At 47.2% G+C, this 21,992-nt stretch overlaps 1 protein-coding gene across 3 annotated transcripts; it reads left to right on the top strand.

Annotated features, from left to right (window-relative positions):
- Positions 1-559: 559 nt before the first annotated feature.
- Positions 560-21,228, top strand: LOC120941677 (cathelicidin-related antimicrobial peptide Na_CRAMP-like). Of its 3 annotated transcripts, none has more exons than XM_040355215.1 (5): positions 560-919; positions 6,623-6,730; positions 7,285-7,374; positions 11,075-11,286; positions 20,936-21,228. In XM_040355215.1, the coding sequence occupies exons 1-4, from the start codon at positions 671-673 to the stop codon at positions 11,246-11,248; spliced, it is 621 nt and encodes a 206-aa protein (XP_040211149.1). In that variant the 5' UTR covers positions 560-670; the 3' UTR covers positions 11,249-11,286; positions 20,936-21,228. The 3 variants fall into 3 exon arrangements, with proteins under 3 accessions (XP_040211149.1, XP_040211150.1, XP_040211151.1); XM_040355216.1 differs by having other exon boundaries at positions 11,075-11,282; XM_040355217.1 differs by lacking the exon at positions 11,075-11,286 and having other exon boundaries at positions 567-919.
- Positions 21,229-21,992: the final 764 nt, after the last annotated feature.

Here is a 21,992-nt window from a genome sequence, read left to right on the forward strand (position 1 = left end):
CGCAGCGTAGGGCGATTCTACGTGAATCTGGCCCATTGTTTTTTTTTCAAAATTGTCGCTCTATTTTTATTTATAGCGCAACAAATAAAAAACGCAGAGGTGATCAAATACCACCAAAATAAAGCTCTATTTGTGGGGAAAAAAAGGACGCCAATTTTGTTTGGTAGCCGCGTCGCACGACCGCGCGATTGTCAGTTAAAGCGACGCAGTGCCGAATCGCAAAAAGGGGCCTGGTCTTTAACCTGCATAATGGTCCGGGTCTTAAGTGGTTAAATAGAAAATATTTTTTTCCAAACAATTTCACCTAAAAAAATTCTTAAAAAAAAAAGATGTATTATTACTTTGTTATCTTCAGTAATGACTAAACTATAACGGGAGTGAGAACTGAAGGGGTTAATAATTTTTACAAAACAGTTCCAGGTTTTCATCTGGTGGTGAGGGATTTCTCCTGCGCCGGTCCGGCACGCGTTCCGTCACACGTTCCCGTGACACACGTTCCCGGCACAACATTGAAGTAGGGTTGTGGTTTTCGGATTGCGAAATTTGGATTATTAGGGAAAAACCCCGAACTGCAATGTGTGAGATTTCGTCATTGCGAAACTCTGTGATTTCTCCTTTATACTTAGAAATGAAATATTCCTTTCCAAGAAGAGTCAGAGAAACGGTATAAATGTGCGAGGAGCCCCCCCGGATTTTATCATCAGTCCTCCTAGAGACGGGTCGCCTGTCCAGCATGACTCTCTCTGCAACTCTCTGGTTCCTGATGGGGTTGGCCGCCGGCACCACGGCCTTACCCTTATTACAATGGAGTGAGGACGACGTCGCCGTCATGGCGCTGTACAGCGCAGATCACTACAACAAAGTCTCCGGAGAAGACGCCCTCTACGGGCTCCTGGAGAACGGCACGGAATACATCACTGTGAGTAGAACATTTTTATATCCTAATTAGATTAGAGGAATTATAGATTAGAGCTGCAAGATTCTGGCCAAAATGAGAATCACGTTTTTTTTTTTATTTTTTTTTTTTGCTTAGAATAAAGATCACGATTCTCGCAGCGTAAAATCTTTCACATTATACAAAAACAAAATTGGGCTAATTTTACTGGTTAGTTGTTTTTTTTTTTTATTATTATTCATTAACCACTTAAGACCCGGACCATTTTGCAGCTAAAGGACCGGGCCAGTTTTTGCGATTCGGCACTGCGTCGCTTTAACTGACAATTGCGCGGTCGTGCGACGTGGCTGCCAAACAAAATTGGCGTCCTTTTTTCCCCACAAATAGAGCTTTCTTTTGGTGGTATTTGATCACCTCTGCGGTTTTTATTTTTTGCGCTATAAACAAAAATAGAGCGACAATTTTGAAAAAAAATGCAATATTTTTTACTTTTTGCTATAATAAATATCCCCAAAAATATATAAAAAACGATTTTTTCCTCAGTTTAGGCCGATACGTATTCTTCTACATATTTCTGGTAAAAAAAATCGCAATAAGCGTTTATCGATTGGTTTGCGCAAAATGTATAGCGTTTACAAAATAGGGGATAGTTTTATTGCATTTTTATTATTATTTTTTTTTTTTTACTACTAATGGCGGCGATCAGCGATTTTTTTCGTGACTGCGACATTATGGCGGACACTTCGGACAATTTTGACACATTTTTGGGACCATTGGCCTAGATTCAGGTAGATTTGCGCCCTCTTACGGAGGCGCAGCGTACAGTTTTTACGCTATGCCTCCGTAAATTACGTGCGATACGCTTCATTCACGAAGCAGTAGCTCCGTAATTTGCGCGGGCGCTCAGTAAAACTGGCCGGCGTAAGCGCGCGTAATTTAAATGATCCCGTAGGGGGCGTGGATCATTTAAATTAGGCGCGTTCCCGCGCCGAACGTAGTGCGAATGCTCCGTCGGGAAACTTTCCTGAAGTGCATTGCGGCAAATGACGTCGCAAGGACGTCATTTGCTTTAACGTGAATGTAAATGGCGTCCAGCGCCATTCACGATTCATTTACGCAAACGACGTAATTTTCAAACATCGTGACGGGGGAACGACGGGTATACGTAGCATTGGCTGCTCCTGCTAATAGCATGAGCAGCCTTACGCAGAAACCGACGAACGCAAATGACGTAAACTGCGTACGCGGGGCTCGCGTAGGGTTGTGAATCGGCGTTAGTATGTAATTTGCATACTCTACGCTGACCACTACGGGAACGCCACCTAGCGGCCATCGTAAGAATGCAGCCTACGATACGACGGCATAAGAGCCTTATGCCAGTCATATCTTAGGCTGCAGTCGGCGTATCGAGCTTTCTGAATACAGAAAAGTCGATACGCCGGCGCAACTAAGCAATTACGCTGCGTATCTATGGATACGCAGACGCAATTGCTTACTGAATCCACCCCATTGTCATTTTCACATCAAAAAATGCTATAAAAATGCACTGATTACTGTGAAAATGACAATTGCAGTTTGGGAGTTAACCACAAGGGGTTAAGTGTGACCTCATCTGTGTTTCTAACTGTAGGGGGTGTGGCTGTAGGTGTGACGTCATTGATTGTGTTTCCCTATAAAAGGGAACACACGATCGATGACGGCGCCACAGTGAAGAACGGGGAAGCTGTGTTTAAACTCACCTCTCCCCGTTCTTCAGCTCCGGGGAGCGATCGCGGGACTCCAGCGGCGATCAGGTCCGCGGGTCCCACCATCACGGAGCTTCGGACCGGATCGCGGGCGCGGCTGGGCACTTAAAGAGGACGTACCTGTACGTGCTTGTGCCCAGCCGTGCCATTCTGCCAACGTATATGTGCAGGAGGCGGTCCATAAGTGGTTAAAAAAAAAAAAAATTCCAAGAAAGACCGCTGCGCAAATACAGTGTGACATAAAACTTTGCAACAACCACCATTTTATTCTCTAGGGTCTCTACTAAGAGCATTTTTTTTATTATTTTTTCTCCACAAACAGAGCTTTCTTTCGGTGGTATTTGATCACCTCTGCGGTTTCTATTTTTTGTTAAAAATAAATAAAAATATTTTTTATATTTTGTTATAAAATTTTGCAAACGGGCAATTTTTCTCCTTCATTGATGTACGCTGATAAGGTGGCACTGGTGGGCACCAATAAAGCGGCACTGATGGGCACTGATGGGCACCGATAAGGCGGCACTGGTGGGCAACAATAAGGCGGCACTGGTGGGCACTGACAGGTGTTAGGGGGTTCTAGAAAAGAAATATGATTTTAACTTGAAAACAATAATGCCGCGTACACACGACCGTTTTTCATGACGAGAAAAATGCCATTTTTTAAATTGGTCATTAAAAACGATCGTGTGTGGGCTCTAGAGCCCGTTGAGAAAAATGGCCATTAAAAAAATTTAGAACATGCTCTAATTTTTCTCGTCATGAAAAACAGTCGTGTGTAGGCTTTAACAACGGGGGGAAAAAAACGTGCATGCTCAGAAGCAAGTTATGAGACGGGGAAATTAGCATAATCAACCCAAAGGGTGGCGCCATTCGAATGGAACTTCCCCTTTATAGTGCCGCCGTACGTGTTGTACGTCACCGCGCTTTGCTAGAGCATTTTTTTTCACGATCGTGTGTAGGCAAGGCAGGCTTGACAAGAATCACGTCGAGAAAAACGTTGGGCCAGATTCACATAAGAGATACGCCGTCGTATCTCTGTTTCTATCTATGCGGCTGGTTCATAGAATCAGTTACGCATAGATAGCCAGAAGATCCGACAGGTGTAATTGTTTTACACTGTCGGATCTTAGGATGCAGTACCGCGGCCGCCGCTGGGGGGATTTCGCGTCGTAATACAGCTTTGGGTATGCAAATTAGTGTTAGTTTGTCGTCGCAAAGATAGGGCACCTTTTACAAAGTGTAAAATTACTCCACCATGTAAAAGTATAGCCGTCTTTCCCGCGTCGCTTTTGAATTTTTTTTTGAATTTTTTTATTTTCCCGGCGCAAGTCTTTTTTTCACGTCGTGATTCACAAAACGTCGGCGCGTTGTAATTTCGCGCAAAGCACGTTGGGAAATTTGCGTCGGGAGCATGCGCAGTATGTCCGGCGCGGGAGCGCGCCTAATTTAAATGGTACCCGCCACATTTGAATTGGCCCGCCTTGCGTCGGACGGATTTAGGATACACCGCCGCAAATTTCCAGGTAAGTGCTTTGTGGATCGGGCACTTAGACAGAAAATTTGCGGCGGTGTAACCTAAATAGGTTACGTTACGCTGCGCTGCCTGGCTGTGGATCTGGCCCATTGTTTATAAACATTGATCAGAGAGATAGAGAGATATATAGTTACATAGTTAGTCAGGTTGAAAAAAGACCATCCAGTTCAACCAATAAAACTATACTGTATATATATATATATATATATACACACAAACATACTGTATATCATACAATCACATATACACAATCATATACTCAGATGATCCAGAGAAAGGTGAAAACCCCCAGGATACAAAGTAACATTGTTTATAAAGATTGATCAAACAGGCGATAGAGAGATACAAAGTAACATTGTCACTTTTGTATCCACTATAATTCATCTGAAGATCATCTCTTATTAGCCCTATCCTAACCAGCCCTATTTAATTCCTTCTTCTCCTTTAACTTAACTTTCCTGCTTTTTGTTTGTTTCTATCATTTAAACTTATTTTTTTTATTTTTTTTACTTTACAATGTTTTATTGAAGATCAATAAAGTACAGTACACGTTCATCACATACACAAAGTACATTCGTCAATGTAATAACGTTTTAAACAATCATCAATCTTTCAGTTTTTAATTTAAATTTTTTTTTTTTGTTATTTTGTTGCATTATTTAAGATAATCTGACCAAAAGAAAGTCTTTTTAATGCCGCGTACACGCGATCATTTTTTGGCATGAAAAAAACGTTGTTTCTCAAAAACTTCATTTAAAATGATGGTGTGTGGGCTGCATGTTTTTCGGGTTGTAAAAAATGATCATGTGTGGGCTAAAACGACGTAAAAAAACGCGCGCATGCTCAGAAGCAAGTTATGAGACGGGTGCGCTCGTTCTGGTATAACTAGCGTTCGTAATGGAGTAAGCACATTCATCACTCTGTAACAGACAAAAAAGCGCAAATTGTCTTTTACTAACACGGAATCAGCTAAAGCAGCCCGAAGGCGAATGGAACTTCCCCTTTATAGTGCCGTTGTACGTTTTGTACGTCACCGCGCTTTTTTCATCATTTTTTTAAAACGATGGTGTGTGGGCAATGTCGTTTTAATGATGAAGTTGGGAATAAGTAGTTTTTTCGACATGCTGAAAAACAACGTTTTTTTTCATGCTGAAAAAATGCTTGTGTGCACGCGGCATTGGGATTGACAAAGTTATTGCTGAATAAACTGGCTTGTAGCGGAAGTGAACAATTTGCTCTGGCCCAGGGGGTGTACAGTTGGGGGATCTGATCTGGTTGGGGGGGTGTACAGTTGGGGGATCTGATCTGGTTGGGGGGGGGTATTTTCAATTTCAAAAGAAATCCGGTTATCGGCGTGAGAACCTTCTCTGACAAAAAAAAAAATACGCGAATGTGGTTGACTCCGCCTCCCCTACCACCACCATCCCTATAACTGTCATCCTGCATCAGATTTAGGTAGAAGCATTCGCCTCACTTCCAAACAAAGTCACCTGCAGTGCCGCCTACTGGTCAGGTTTGGTATTGCAGCATGACCATGTAGATTCAGCTCTGAACAAGGACACTGCTGTGGGAATCAGGGCATTCCATCCCCCCCCCACCGCCATGTTATTGAAATCTCCACACTAAACTGGAAATGTCTTTGGGCCGGATTCAGCAAGAATTTACGCCGGCGTATCTTTAGATAAGCCGCGTAAATTCAAAGCTGCGCTGGCGTATATTCTTTCTGTATTCAGAAAGCAAGATACGCCGAAATTAGGCTAAGATCCGACTGGCGTAAGTCTCATACGCCGTCGTATCTTAGGGTACATATTTACGCTTTCCGCTAGGTGCCGCTTCCGTAGTTTTCGGCGTAGAATATGCAAATGACCTAGATACGCCAATTCACAAACGTACGTGCGCCCGGCCGAATTTTTTTACGTCGTTTGCGTAAGGCTTTTTCGGCGTAGCGTTGCTCCTGCTTCTATGAGGCGTACGCAATGTTAAGTATGGACGTCGTTCCCGCGTCGAATTTTGAATTTTTTTACGTCGTTTGCGGAAGTCGTTCGCGAATAGGGCTGGACGTAATTTACGTTCACGTCGAAAGCAATGACGATTTGCGGCGGAATTTCGAGCCTGCGCACTGGGATTCTTTCACGAACGGCGCATGCGCCGTTCGTAAAAAACGTAAAATACGCGGGGTCAACAATAATTTAAATAAAACACGCCCACATCATCCCTATTTGAATTAGGCGGGCTTACGCCGGCCCACATACGTTACGCTGCCGTAACTTAAGGCGCAAGTTATTTATGAATACGGAACTTGCGCCCTAATTAACGGCGGCGTAACGTATCTGAGATACATTATGCCCGCACAATATTACAGAGGGGCTACCTGAATCCGGCCCTGTATGTTTTAATAAATTTTCTATGTAGAAAAACTTTTCATCCACTTTTACTCTTCATTTTCAGGATGAAAAATCTCGCTTTCATCAACTTTCCTTCCCGATACAAGAAACCGTGTGCCAGAAAGGTGACAACGCACTGATGACCGATGACTGCGCATTCAAGGAGGGCGGAGTAAGTGACCGGATCTCTTTTTAGAAACCAGCATTAGGTATTGGGTGCTATGGAATGAAAGCCGATCTCCAGGCAGATATAAAAGACACAAATGAATGTCGTTAATAAGCGCTTATTGATTGGTTTGCGCAAAACTTATAGCGTCTACAAAATAGGGCATAGTTTTATGGCATTTTTATTAATAGTGTTTTTTTTTTTGTGCTACTAATGGCGGCGATCTGCGATTTTTATCGTGACTGCGACATTATGGCGGACACATCAGACACTTTTGACACCATTTTGGGACCATTGTCATTTATACAGCGATCAGTGCTATAAAAATGTTTCTGTAAAAATGACACTGACAGTGAAGGGGTTAACCAGTAGGGGGCGCTGAAGGGGTTAAATGTGTCCTAGGGAGTGATTCTAACTGTTAGGGGGCGTTTGCATGGTTGGGTTTTCTCAAACTGGTCATGCAAAAATCTTATTTCTTCCGAAGTCCTCCGAATAACGATATTTTGTGGTTTGGGAATTCTTATTCCAGGCTGGTAACATGTCATTCTGTGTTGTGTCAGGTTGTGAAGTTGTGTACATCATACTTCTTCGAGGAAGACGACCGGGACATCGTTGTGGTGAACTGCCAGAGCCAAGACGGCCATCGAGAAGTACGTGAGATCCGTCTTTTTATGTGTGATAATAACTGTCTCCATTGCTGGAAGCCCAACAGAGCGTTTGGTTTAAATCAGGGGTCCTCAAACTTTTTAAACGGGGGGAGGGGGGGGGGGGCAGTTCACTGTCCCTCAGACTGTTAGAGGGCCGGACTATAAAAAAAACTATGAACAAATTCCTATGTTCAGGATCATTGCAACCCCCCCCCCCCTTCACCATCATCATTGCAAGCCCCCCTCACAATCATTAATTGCAAACCGATCATGATCATTGCAATTCCCCCCCACCTCACCATCATCATCAGCCCCTCATTGCAAGCCCCCCCCTCGCCATCATCATTGTAAGCCCCTCATTTCAAGCCCCCCCCCCTTACAATCATTAATTGCAAGCCGATCAAGATCATTGCAAGCCCCCCCCATCATCATTACATCATTATCATCAGCCCCTCATTGCAACCCCCCTCACCATTGCAAGCCTCTCATTGCAAGCCCGCCCCCCACCATCATCATTACATCATCATCAGCCCCTCATTGCAACCCCCCTCACCATCGCAAGCCCCTCATTGCAAGCCCCCCCCCCATCATCATTACATCTTTATCAGCCCCTCATTGCAACCCCCCTCACCATCGCAAGCCCCTCATTGCAAGCCCCCCCCCATCATCATTACATCTTTATCAGCCCCTCATTGAAACCCCCCTCACCATCGCAAGCCCCTCATTGCAAGCCCCCCCCCCCATCATCATTACATCTTTATCAGCCCCTCATTGCAACCCCCCTCACCATCGCAAGCCCCTCATTGCAAGCCCCCCCCCTCAACATCATCATCATCAGCCCCTCATTGCAACCCCCCTCACCATCACAGGCCCAAAATTCACACCCCCCCCACCATCATCATCATCATTACATCTTTATCAGCCCCTCATTGCAAGCCCCCTCACCAATCGCAAGCCCCCCCCCTCACCATCGTAAGCCCCTCACAGCCTTACTCCTTACTGTGCCAAACTGCTGCTGTGTCACGGTCCCGCTGTGTCACGAAGCTCACAGTGTTGTTAACAGTTCGGGCGCTCCTCCTCCTAGACCAGCTTGTGTGATAGACAGAACACTAGCTCTATCACACGAGCTAGTCTAGGTCAGGAGGAGGGCGGGACATTTATCGCAGCGTCCCTGAACAGCGTGCCAGCGTGACCAAACTGCCCGAACTGTTAACACTGTGAGCTCCGTGACACAGCGGGACCATTGTGTTACAACCTGCCTTGCATGTCAGGGTGGGGTGGGCCGGTTAAATGTCCTCCGCGGGCCACATGCGGCCCGCGGGCCGTAGTTTGAGGACCCCTGGTTTAAATCAACAAAATACATTCCAGGTTCATTACAACCAGGGGTGTACCTACAGGGGTCACAGTGGTCGTCATGGCGACCCGGCCCCCTGCTCTCCTGGTACGCTTGAATAGGGGGACAGCGGGTGCATGTAGAGGAACCAATCACTCAATGCAGCTGCTGAATGCCCCGCTTTTCCTCCTCTCACTTCTGTAGACATTCAGCTACTGAATGAGGGAAATAGAGGGCATCAGTCACTCCTACTGCTTCCCAATCCCTGTCCTGCTGTCCCTGTGTAGTTTACTCCCCCCCCCCTCGCCCCCTGCAGCACTGCCAGTTTCCCCCTCCCACCTCCCTCTGGTTGCTGCGGGGGATGTGTCAGGATGGAGAGTGGGGAAGGGGCCGGTAAATGTGTAAATTTACCGGCCCCTTCCTTGTCTTAATGAATAGAGTGTGGTTACTATCTTTTTATTTTGTATACATTTTTTATTCAATTATAGCATGAGCATAGTGAGCTGTGTTTACTATGCCTCAGTTTATGAATGAAAGGGAAGCCTTTGTACAGAGATATTCCTGTTCATTCATTCTGTGCAGCTGAGGCTGCTGAGAAAGGGACTGATGTATCTGTCCTCAGTCTCTTTCTCTGTCTCAAAATTGAGACATCAGGGGTCTGTTTAGACCCCTAATATTTCACCAAAGCCCCCCAACAGGGGTCTTAAATATGTAAAAAATTATGAAAAATAAATTCGTAAAAAAATAATACAAATATAAAAATAAAAAAACACTGACACCAGTGGCGGAACTACCCCATACTGTGTTCTGACGTTCTGCAACCGTGGGGGGACCCCAAGATGGCAGGAAGGTGGCCCGCTGCAGTGATGTAATAACGTGTTCCACGATGGGAGTAAAGGGCCCCAGGATCAGTGGGAAGGGCCTCAGTCGGGGGCCAGGTGGCCCTTCATGGTTTCTTGCACCAGGGCCCTGAAGGTTCTAGTTACGCCTTTGAGGAGTAGTGACAACGGCATCACTATTTCTGTCAGCCCAGCACTGGAAGCGGCAAGGAGAGGAGGAGAGAGTCGGGAGGAGGTGTAGGCTGTGCTCTCTCTCCCTACTCCTCATAAGCTTGCACGTAATGAGGGGATGGGGGAACGCAATTTGGCATCTTCGCTCTGGGCAATGTATGATCTTGTCCGGGCACTGCACCTGATGACACTGCTGTAACCAGACACCCTGATGGCACAGAACCACCTAGTGGCAGACTAGCTAACTGCACCTAACTACAAGGTGGTCCTCAATAATGTAAAAAGCACCCCTTCCTCCCACCCTGGCACCAGATCACTCTGAATAAAGTGCACCGTGATGAAGCTTCCCCAAGGGGCGGGCCCATGACAACCTGCACTCACAGGGCCAGATTCAGATAGGAGATACGACGGCGTATCTCCTGATACGCCGTCGTATCTCTGAGTCCGGCCATCGTATCTATGCGCCTGATTCATAGAATCAGTTACGCATAGATATCCCTAAGATCCGACCGGCGTATGTGACTTACACAGTCGGATCTTAGGCTGCAATTCCAGACCGGCCGCTAGGTGGCGCTTCCGTGTCTTTTACACGTCGGATATGCAAATGAGCATTTACGCCGATTCAGAAACGAACGACCGCCCGGCGCTTTTTTTTTATGTCGTTTGCGTTCAGCTTTTTCCGGCGAAAGTTACCCCTGCTATAGCAGGGGTAAGTGCGGCGTATCCTTTGTTAGGTATGGCCGTCGTTCCCGCGCCGAGTTTTGAACTTTTTACGTCGTTTGCGTAAGTCGTTCGCGAATACGGCCGGACGTAATTTACGTTAACGTCGAAACCAATGACGTCCTTGCGACGTCATTTGGAGCAATGCATGCCGGGTAAATTTGCAGACGGCGCATGCGCAGTTAAATCGGCGCGGGGACGCGCCTGATTTAAATACTACACTCCCCCTAGCCGCGGAATTTGAATTCCGCCAGGGGAGTTACGATACGCCGCCACAAGTTTTGAGGTAAGTGCTTTCTGAATAAAGCACTTGCCTCAAAAAATTGCGGCGGCGTAACGTAAATCAGATAGGTTACGCGGATCTAAAGATCCGCTGACCTATCTGAATCTAGCCCACAGTATTTCCTTAGTCCTGTGATGCTGAGCACAACCCCACCTTGCACACTGAGGGCATCTAGTGGCGATCAAGAGGTACTACAGCGGAGAGCTAAGGATAGAAGGGGATAACTGCAGTCCGAGACATTTTTTTTTAACGCGGTCTAAGGGACTGTTTTAGAAAAGTTGGTCCTTATCTTGAAATTTTAAATGAACCCTAAATATTTGAATTAACTCGTAATTAAACCTTTATTTTATTTGTCAGCACTCCAGAGTAAGAAGATCACGGAGTAGTCGAGGCGGTGGCGGACGCGGGGGCAGAGGTGGTAGCGGCGGACGAGGTGGCAGAGGAGGCGGTAGATCTGGGTCTCGCTCTTCCATCGCTGGGGGCGGAACCCGAGGAGGGAGCAGAGGCGGCGGCGGCACCCACTATGCCTAAAGTGTTTCCTACGATTGGAAGCTTTGTGTACATTGTGTGTAAATAGATCCCTTTATTAAAATTCTCTCTTTTCTCCAATCTGTTCATTTTGAATTATTGAGGTAAAGTACTGCCAACAGATCTGGCAATGGGGGAAGGGGGTGGGAAGGTGACAATGACCCCCAGGGGCCCCCAGATTCTGAAAGGGGCCCCACCTGGAACTAGCTAGCATTGCAATGGGGGGCGGTTGGCTACAGCAGTAGAGAAGCTGAATGCCCACTGAGCCTGAAGCTGAAGCTGCGTTCACTTGGAATACCCAATCATGAGTGACAGAAATTAACAAAACAGGATTGTTACTTACACGTGATTGGATAATTGAGGTAAACGCCTTTCCATGTTGTTTTCTATCAGACATGTGCACTTTGTTTCGTTTGGGGTCGAAATTCGGACAAAATCTTTGAGATTCAGATGTATCCAAATTTCTGAATTACAATACATAGTTACATAATCTGGTTGGAAAAAGACATCCAGTTCAACCAATAAAAGGGGGGGGGGGGGGCATACAATCTCATATACACCATGCTATACCCACAGCTGATCCAGAGGAAGGCAAAAAAAAAAACAGCAGAGCATGAGATCCAATTTTCTACAGCAGGGGAAAAAATTCCTTCCTGATCCCCCGAGAGGCAATCGGATTTTCCCCGGATCAACTTTACCTACAAATCTTAGTACTCAGTTATATTCTGTACATATTGGGCCAGATCTTCAAAAGGGATATGCCGGCGTAAGCCGTCGTATCTCTGGTTCTAACTTTGGAACTGATCCACAGAATCAGTTTTCCAAAGTTAGGCAGAAGATCCGACATCTGTAAGGGACTTACACTGCCGGATCTTAGGATGCAGTACCGCATCCGCCGCTGGGGGCATTTCGAGTCGAAATGCCGCTTCTGGTATGCAAATTAGCACTTAGGGCGATCCACAAAGCTTTTCAGCTTCGTTTTTTCGCCGTAAGTTTTAGTTTGCAAGTGTAAAATTAGGGCTGCTTTTACATGGTCTAAAGTTAGTAACACCATGTAAAAGCACATTCAAGCGACGGCATTTGGTATGCATTCCTGAGGGAGAACTCCACGGCAATTTGTAAAATCAAAAACGGCATGGGTTCCCCCCCCAGGAGCATACCAGGCCCTTAGGTCTGGTATGGGTTGTAAGGAGACCCCCCCTACGCCGAAAAATCGACGTAGGGGGTCCCCCTACAATCCATACCAGACCCGTATCCAAAGCACGCTACCCGGCCGGCCAGGAATGGGAGTGGGGACGAGCGAGCGCCCCCCCCCTCCTGAGCCGTACCAGGCCGCATGCCCTCAACATGGGGGGGATGGTTGCTCTGGGGCAGGGGGGCGCACTGCGGGCCCCCCCACCCCAGAGCACCCTGTCCCCATGTTGATGAGGACAGGACCTCTTCCCAACAACCCTGGCCGTTGGTTGTCGGGGTCTGCGGGCGGGGGGCTTATCGGAATCTGGGAGTCCCCTCAAATAAGGGGGCCCCCAGATACCGGCCCCCCACCCTAAGTGAATGGATATGGGGTACATCGTACCCCTACCCATTCACCTGGAGGCAAAGTGATAGTTATTAAACACACAACACAAGGGTTTTTAAAATCATTTATTAGTCTGCTCCGGAGGCCCCCCTGTCTTCTTTAGCTCTAATACCAGGGGGGCTTCTTCTTCCGCTCTCCGGGGGGGGTCTTCTCCGCTCTCCGGGGGTCTTTAATAACTATCACTTTGCCTCCAGGTGAATGGGTACGATGTACCCCATATGCATTCACTTAGGGTGGGGGGCCGGTATCTGGGGGCCCCCTTATTTGAGGGGACTCCCAGATTCCGATAAGCCCCCGCCCGCAGACCCCGACAACCAATGGCAAGGGTTGTCGGGAAGAGGTCCTGTCCTCATCAACATGGGGACAGGGTGCTCTGGGGTGGGGGGGCCCGCAGTGCGCCCCCCTGCCCCAGAGCACCCAACCCCCCCATGTTGAGGGCATGCGGCCTGGCACGGCTCAGGAGGGGGGGGGGGGCGCTCGCTCGTCCCCACTCCCATTCCTGACCGGCCGGGTAGCGTGCTTTGGATACGGGTCTGGTATGGATTGTAGGGGGACCCCCTACGTCGATTTTTCGGCGTAGGGGGGTCTCCTTACAACCCATAACAGACCTAAGGGCCTGGTATGCTCCTGGGGGGGGAACCCATGCCGGTTTTTTCTTTGAAAATTGGCATGGAGTTCTCCCTCTCAGGAATGCATGCCGAGCGACGCTGTCATTTTTAAAAAAAAAAAAAAATTTTCCCGACGCAACTTTTTTTACCCGGCGCGATCCACAAAACTCGGCGTAAAGTAACTTCGCGCATGCGCAGTACGGCCGGCGCGGGAGCGCGCCTCATTTAAATGGGACTCGCCCCATTTGAATAGGAACGCCTTGCACCGGCCGGATTTAAGTTACACAGCCTGAAATTTCTAGGTAAGTGCTTTGTGGATCGGGCACTTAGGTAGAAATTTTAAGGCAGTGTAACTTAAATGGGATTTTTTAAGTTGCGCCAGGTTTTTGTGGATATGCCCCATAGGAAAGAATCCAGGCCTTTCTTAAAGCAATCTACTGATCTGGCAAGAACCACCTCTGGAGGGAGTCTAATCCACATTTTCACACCTCTTACTGTGAAGAAACCTTTCCGTATTTGGAGGTGAAATCTCTTTTCCTCTAGATGTAAAGAGCGCCCCCTTGTCCTCAGTGTTGACCGTAAAGTGAATAACTCAACGCCAAGTTCACTGTATGGACCTCTTATATATTTGTACATGGTGATCATATCCCCCCTAATTCTCCTCTTCTCAAGAGTGAATAGATTCAGTTCCTCTAATCTTTCCTCATAGCTGAGCTCCTCCATGCCTCTTATCAGTTTGGTTGCCCTTCTCTGCACTTTCTCCAGTTCCCCGATATCCTTTTTGAGAACTGGTGCCCAAAACTGAACTGCATATTCCAGATGAGGTCTTACTAATGGTTTATACAGGGGGGGGGGGAATGATATCTCTCTCTGGAGTCCATACCTCTCTATACAAGAAAGGACTTTACTCGCTTTGGAAACTGCAGCTTGGCATTGCATGTTATTATTGAGCTTATGATCTACCAAAACCCCCAGATCCTTCTACCACTACAGATCCCCCCCAGATCCTTCTCCACTACGGATCCCCCCAGATCCTTCTCCACTACGGATCCCCCCCAGATCCTTCTCCACTACGGATCCCCCCAGATCCTTCTCCACTACGGATCCCCCCCAGGTCCTTCTCCACTACGGATCCCCCCAGATCCTTCTCCACTACGGATCCCCCCCAGATCCTTCTCCACTACGGATCCCCCCAGATCCTTCTCCACTACAGATCCCCCAGATCCTTCTCTACTACAGATCCCCCAGATCCTTCTCCACTACAGATCTCCCCAGATCCTTCTCCACTACGGATCCCCCCCAGACCCTTCTCCACTACAGATCCCCCCAGATCCTTCTCCACTACGGATCCCTCCCAGATCCTTCTCCACTACGGATCCCCCCAGATCCTTCTCCACTATGGATCCCCCCCAGATCCTTCTCCACTACGGATCCCCCCAGATCCTTCTCCACTATGGATCCCCCCAGATCCTTCTCCACTACGGATCCCCCCCAGATCCTTCTCCACTACAGATCCCCCCAGATCCTTCTCCACTACGGATCCCCCCAGATCCTTCTCCACTACGGATCCCCCAGATCCTTCTCCACTACGGATCCCCCAGATCCTTATCCACTAAGGATCCCCCCAGATCCTTCTCCACTACGGATCCCCCCAGATCCTTCTCCACTACGGATCCCCCCAGTTGTACCCCCCCTAGTATGTATGATGCATATTCTTAGCCCCCAAGTGCAGAACTTTACATTTATCAACATTAAGCCTCATCTGCTACTCAGTCGCCCAATCAGACAGAGCATTGAGGTCGGCTTGTAAATTGGAGACATCCTGCAAGGACGTTATTCCACTGCATAGCTTGGTGTCATCTGCAAAGACAGAAATGTTACTTTTGATCTCAGACCCAATATCATTTATAAAGATATTAAAATGCAAGGGTCCCAACACTGAACCTTGGGGTACACCACTGATAACACTGAACCTTGGGGTACGCCACTGATAACACTGAACCTTGGGGTACACCACTGATAACACTGAACCTTAGGGTACACCACTGATAACACTGAACCTTGGGGTACCCCACTAATTACACTGATCCTTGGGGTACACCACTGATAACACGGAACCTTGGGGTACGCCACTGATAACACTGAACCTTGGGGTACACCACTGATAACACTGAACCTTAGGGTACACCACTGATAACACTGAACCTTGGGGTACCCCACTAATTACACTGATCCTTGGGGTATGCCACTGATTACACTGAACCTTGGGGTACACCACTGATTACACTGAACCTTGGGGTACTTCACTAATTACACTGATCCTTGGGGTATGCCACTGATAACACTGAACCTTGGGGTACACCACTGATAACACTGAACCTTGGGGTACACCACTGCTAACACTGAACCTTGGGGTACACCACTGATAACACTGAACCTTGGGGTACACCACTGATAACACTGAACCTTGAGGTACACCACTGATAACACTGAACCTTGGGGTACACCACTGATAACACGGAACCTTGGGGTACACCACTGATAACACTTAACCTTGGGGTACACCGCTGATAACACTGAACCTTGGGGTACACCACTGATAACACTGAACCTTGGGGTACACCACTGATAACACTGAACCTTGGGGTACCCCACTAATTACACTGAACCTTGGGGTACGCCACTGATAACACTGAACCTTGGGGTACACCACTGATAACACTGAACCTTAGGGTACACCACTGATTACACTGAACATTGGGGTACACCACTGATTACACTGAACCTTGGGGTACCCCACTAATTACACTGAACCTTGGGGTACGCCACTGATAACACTGAACCTTGGGGTACACCACTGATAACACTGAACCTTGGGGTACACCACTGCTAACACTGAACCTTGGGGTACACCACTGCTAACACTGAACCTTGGGGTACACCACTGATAACACTGAACCTTGGGGTACACCACTGCTAACACTGAACCTTGGGGTACACCACTGATAACACTGATCCTTGGGGTACACCACTGATAACACTGATCCTTGGGGTACACCACTGATAACACTGAACCTTGGGGTACACCACTGATAACACTGAACCTTGGGGTACACCGCTGATAACACTGAACCTTGGGGTACACCACTGATAACACTGAACCTTGGGGTACACCACTGATAACACTGAACCTTGGGGTACACCACTGATAACACTGAACCTTGGGGTACACCACTGATAACACGGAACCTTGGGGTACACCATTAATTATTATTATTATTATTATTATACACGATTTATATAGTGCCAACAGTTTGCGCAGCGCTTTACAATGTTTTGGGGGGACAGCACAATTACAGAACAGTTCAATACAGAAGGTACAGGAGGGCCCGGCTCATAGAGCTTACATTCTAAAGGAAGGGGGTGGTGGTACAAAAGGTAATAGTTGTGGAGAATGACTTGATGTGGGTAATAATCTGTTGGTGGGCTTTGTTGAAATATTAGGGGCCAGATTCAGATACATTGGCGTATCTTTAGTGCGGCGTAGCGCATCTGATATGCGCTACGCCAACGTAACATAGAGAGGGAAGATCACTATTCACAAAGCACTCGCCGAAAACGTTGCGCCGGCGTAACGTAAATAGGCCGGCCTAAGCTAGCCTAATTCAAAGTAGGTGGAAGGTGGGCGTGATGTATTTAAATGATCGTGACCAGATGTAAATGAAGCGCCGAACGAACGGCGCATGCGCGCGCATGCTCAGTATCGCGTTGAATTTACTCCCTAACATACGCCGGCTCAATGCCTGTGACGTGAACGTAACCTACGCCCAGCCCCATTCACGTACGACTTACGTAAACGACGTAAAACTCGACGACTAATCCAACGTCCATACCTTAACATGAATTACCCCTGCTTTATGAGGATTTGTCAGGATTGCGCTACATACAGAGTGGAGGGGTCAGGATTGCGCTACATACAGAGTGGAGGGGTCGGGATTGTGCTACATACAGAGTGGAGGGGTCAGGATTGCGCTACGTACACAGTGCAGGGGTCAGGATTGTGCTACATACAGAGTGGAGGGGTCAGGATTGCGCTACATACAGAGTGGAGGGGTCAGGATTGTGCTACATACAGAGTGGAGGGGTCAGGATTGTGCTACATACAGAGTGGAGGGGTCAGGATTGCGCTACATACAGAGTGGAGGGGTCAGGACTGCGCTACGTACAGAGTGGAGGGGTCAGGATTGCGCTACATACAGAGTGGAGGGGTCAGGATTGCGCTACATACAGAGTGGAGGGGTCAGGACTGCGCTACGTACAGAGTGCAGGGGTCAGGATTGTGCTGCGTATACAGTGCAGGGGTCAGGATTGTGCTACATACAGAGTGCAGGGGTCAGGATTGCGCTACATACACAATGCCGGGGTCAGGATTGCGCTACATAGAGAGTGCATGGGTCAGGATTACATCCCAAATATAGAGCCATTCATCCAACTGTCCATCCAGAGCCTCTGGTTAGTATTTGGGATAAAGCCTAAATGCAGGGCTGGGACAAGGGGTGGGCAGGAGGGGGCGGCTGCTCTGGGCACTGTGAGGTGGGGGGGGGGAGCACCACAAAGAGGTTGAGGGAGGGGTTTTGTGGGGGGGGGGGTGGTAGAAAAGGATAAGAATTGTTCTAGGAGGGGAAATTTTGGGTGCTAGGAGTGGTTATTTGAGTGGATTTGTGTTGCAAGGGGGGATGGGGCAAAAGATTTGTGTTCGGGGGAGGGGACTTTGGGTGATTTGTGCTAGAAGATAGTAATATGGTAGGGGGAGGTTGTGCCGGGAGGGAAATAAAAAAAAATCTGGGGGGGCTGTGCTAGCAGGGCTGATTGGGGGGTATTTGTTCTATAGGACGGGAAATTTAGGAGGGATTTGTACTAGGATGGGGGACTGGGGATAATTTGTGCTGGGAGTGGGGGGGAGAGGATTTGTGCTCAGAGGGGGAATTTGAGGGGAAGAGGATTAGTACAAGGAGGGGGAATTGTTTTCGGGGAGTGGATTTGTGCTGGGGGCATATGGGAAATGAGAGGATTTGAGCTGGGGGGGGGGGTTGGCGAGGCAACGATTCATGCTGAGAAGGGGATTTCAGCTGGGGGCAGATTTGTATTGGGAGGGGGAGAATTTATGCTGGGGGGGGTAAGCATTTTGTGTTGGTGGGGGGGGGGGATTTGGGGTGATTTGTGCTAGAAAATGTAATATGGTAGGGAGGATTTGTGCTGGGAGGGGAATTTTTTTTTTCCAGGGGGGTTGTGCTAGCAGGGATGATTTGTGCTATAGGACTGGAAATTTAGGGGGGGGGGGTTGTGCTGGGAGGGGGGGGGACTTGGAGTGAGGGGAGAGGATTTGTGCTCAGAGGGGGAATTTGAGGGGAAGAGGATTGGTACAAGGAGGGGGAATTTGTTTCGGGGAGTGGACAGCAGGGAGCAGCCCATGCCCAACCCCCCGCCGGCACCCACAGTGATTGTACACAGCGGGAGTCTGTCAGCAAGTTCTGGCCAATGATTCCTGGCTGGAACCTGCTGATCAGCTGTGTCCAATCACAGCCTAGAGCTCTGTGTTGACAATCAACACAGAGCTCTGTATAGAGGGAACGATCTCTCTGTTTCTTATCCCTGCAAAGGGAGATTTTATCAAACACATGAAGCGGAATACATTTTAGCCAAACTTTTAGAATAAATTAAATGTTTAAAAAAAAAAAATTATTGGATATGTTTTATAGCAGAAATTAAAAAATATTGGCCCAGATTCACGTAGAGCGGCGTACATTTGTGCGGGCGTAACGCATCTCATATGCGCTACGCCGACGTAACATAGAGAGGCAAGAACAGTATTCACAAAGCACTCGCTCCCTACGTTGCGCCGGCGTAACGTAAATTGTCCGGCGTAAGCCCGCCTAATTCAAAGTAGGAAGGAAGTGGGCGTGATCCATTTAAATGAATCGTGACCCCATGCAAATAATGAGCCGAACGAACGGCGCATGCGCACGCATGCTCAGAATCACGTCAAAGATACTCCCTAAGATACGACGGCTCAATGCCTACGACGTGAAAGTAACCTACCACAGCCCCATTCACGTACGACTTGCGTAAACGACGTAAAATCCGGCGGCTGTTCCGTGGTCCATACCTTTGCATGGGCTGCGCCTCCTATAGGTGGAATAACTATACGCCGGACGTACGCCTTATGTAAACGGCGTAGATTACTGCGACGGGTGTAAGTACGTTCGTGAATCGGCGTATCTCGGTCATTTACATTTTCAACGCGTAAATCAATGGAAGCGCCCCTTGCAGCCAGCGTAAATATGCGCCCAAGAAACTTACGTCGGTCGTATGAAGCCAAATTTCAGGCGTATCTTGCTTGCAGAATCAGGCGCAGAGATACGACGGAGCATCCGTGCACTTACGCGGCATTTCAGGAGGTACGTCGGCTAAAGTGCTTTCAGAATCCGGGCCATTGTGTTTTTTCCTCAAAAAAAATATGTATTTACGAAACAGAATACATTTTAGCCAAAATTTATGAAGAAATTAAATGTTTTCAATTTTATTTTATTGGATATGTTTTATAGCAGAAATTAAAAAATATTTTTTTTTTTCATTTTTTTTTATTTATGAAACAGAATACATTTTAGCCAAAATTTTAGAATAAATTTAATGTTTTACATTTTTTTTATTGGATATGTTTTATAGCAGAAATTAAAAAATATTGGGGGTTTTTTCCCCCAATTTTTTTTATTTACATTTTAGCCACAATTTTAGAATAAATTAAATGTTTTAAAAAAAAATATTGGATATGTTTTATAGCAGAAATAAAAAAATATTGATTTTTTTTCCCCCCAATTTTTTTTTATTTATGAAGCAGAATACATTTTAGCCAAAATTTTGAATAAATTAAATATTTTATAGCAGAAATTAAAAAATATTGTTCCCCCCCCCCCCCCCAAATCGTTTTTATTTATGAAGCAGAATACATTTATTGGATATGTTTTATAGCAGAAAAATTTTTTATTTTTTTTTTCAAAATTATTTTATATATGAAGCAGAATATATTCGAACCAAAATTTATGAAGGAATTAAATGCTTTACATTTTTTATTGGATATGTTTTATTTCAGAAAATAAACAATATTTTTTTTTTTTTTTTATTCGTTTTATGTTTTTTTTATTGGATATGTTTTATAGCAGAAAGTAAAAAAAAAATGGGTTTTTTTCCTCAAATATTTTTTTTTTATTTATGAAGCAGAATACATTTTAGCCAAAATATGTTTAAAACATTTTTTTATTGGATATGTTTTACAGCAGAAATTATATTGTGTTTTGTTGGTTTTGTGTCTTAATTTTTTAATTTTTTTGTTACTGAAAATCAAGATAAAAAAAATTGGCAGCGAAAGCATAAAAAACGTATATAATGTTGTAAATAAGGTTTTAATATAACTGCGATTTTTATTTAATTTTTTTACTTCTTTAGAACTCTCGGGTCAAGCGCTCAAGCAAAAAACCCAAATGCCGAGGTTTTCGCTGTAAGCATGGAGTTGGGTTCAGTAGTCCAATCGCACGGCCCGGTAAAGGCAGCAAGGAAATATCTCCACCCATCAGTGTCGAAAAAATGATCTGATCGATCGATCGCGGCGCTGAGCACTATCCCAGCTCGCCATATCTCATCGATCGGCTTATAGACAATTTACTCTCACATGTGCATTCCCATGTACTGTAACGTCTTGCTTGGCACGTCCTTTATGGGAAATAAATGTTTCTGTTTCATTTTTTTGTATCAGTTTTTATACTTTGTTACAATTTAGCCAAAAACTCTGCACTGGATACAAAGATGGGGATACAATGATTGGCTCAGGCTGTGCTCTGCTTTGTGATGGCAGAAATTAGAGTGTCACTAAACCCCCAGGGGCGGCCCATCCATTTTGGGTGCATGGGCCCCGCCCCCCCATCCATGCCCCGCCGTCCTCCCCATCCATGCCCCGCCACCCTCCCTATCCATGCCCCACCGCCCTCTCTATCCATGCCCCGCCGCCCTCCCTATCCATACCCCGCCGCCCTCCCTATCCATGCCCCGCCGCCCTCCCTATCCATGCCCCGCCGTCCTCCCCATCCATGCCCCGCTGGCCTCCCTATCCATGCCCCGCTGCCCTCCCTATCCATGCCCCGCTGGCCTCCCTATCCATGCCCCGCCGCCCTCCCTATCCATGCCCCGCTGGTCTCCCCATCCATGCCCCGCTGGTCTCCCCATCCATGCCCCGCTGCCCTCCCTATCCATTCCCCGTCACCCTCCCCATCCATGCCCCGCCGCCCTCCCTACCCATGCCCCGCCACCCTCTCTATCAATGCTCCGCTGCCCCCCCATCCATGCCCCACCGCCCTCCCTATCCATGCCCCGCCACCCTCTCAATCTATGCCCCGCCACCCTCTCTATCCATGCCCCACCACCCTCCCTATCCATGCCTAGCTGCCCTCTCTATCCATGCCCAGCCGCCCTCTTTATCCATGCCCCGCCACCCTCCCTATCCATGCCT

The sequence above is a fragment of the Rana temporaria genome, chromosome 5 (assembly GCF_905171775.1).
Source record: "Rana temporaria chromosome 5, aRanTem1.1, whole genome shotgun sequence".
Lineage (NCBI taxonomy): Eukaryota > Metazoa > Chordata > Amphibia > Anura > Ranidae > Rana > Rana temporaria.

What these genes read in the sequence shown, in the direction of transcription:
- LOC120941677 (XM_040355215.1), top strand. Translation starts at nt 671, where the DNA reads ATGTGCGAGGAGCCCCCCCGGATTTTATCATCAGTCCTCCTAGAGACG. An exon ending in ACGGCACGGAATACATCACT is followed by an intron (nt 920 to 6,622) that starts GTGAGTAGAACA and finishes CTTCATTTTCAG; the next exon opens with GATGAAAAATCTCGCTTTCA. An exon ending in GCCAAGACGGCCATCGAGAA is followed by an intron (nt 7,375 to 11,074) that starts GTACGTGAGATC and finishes TTTATTTGTCAG; the next exon opens with CACTCCAGAGTAAGAAGATC.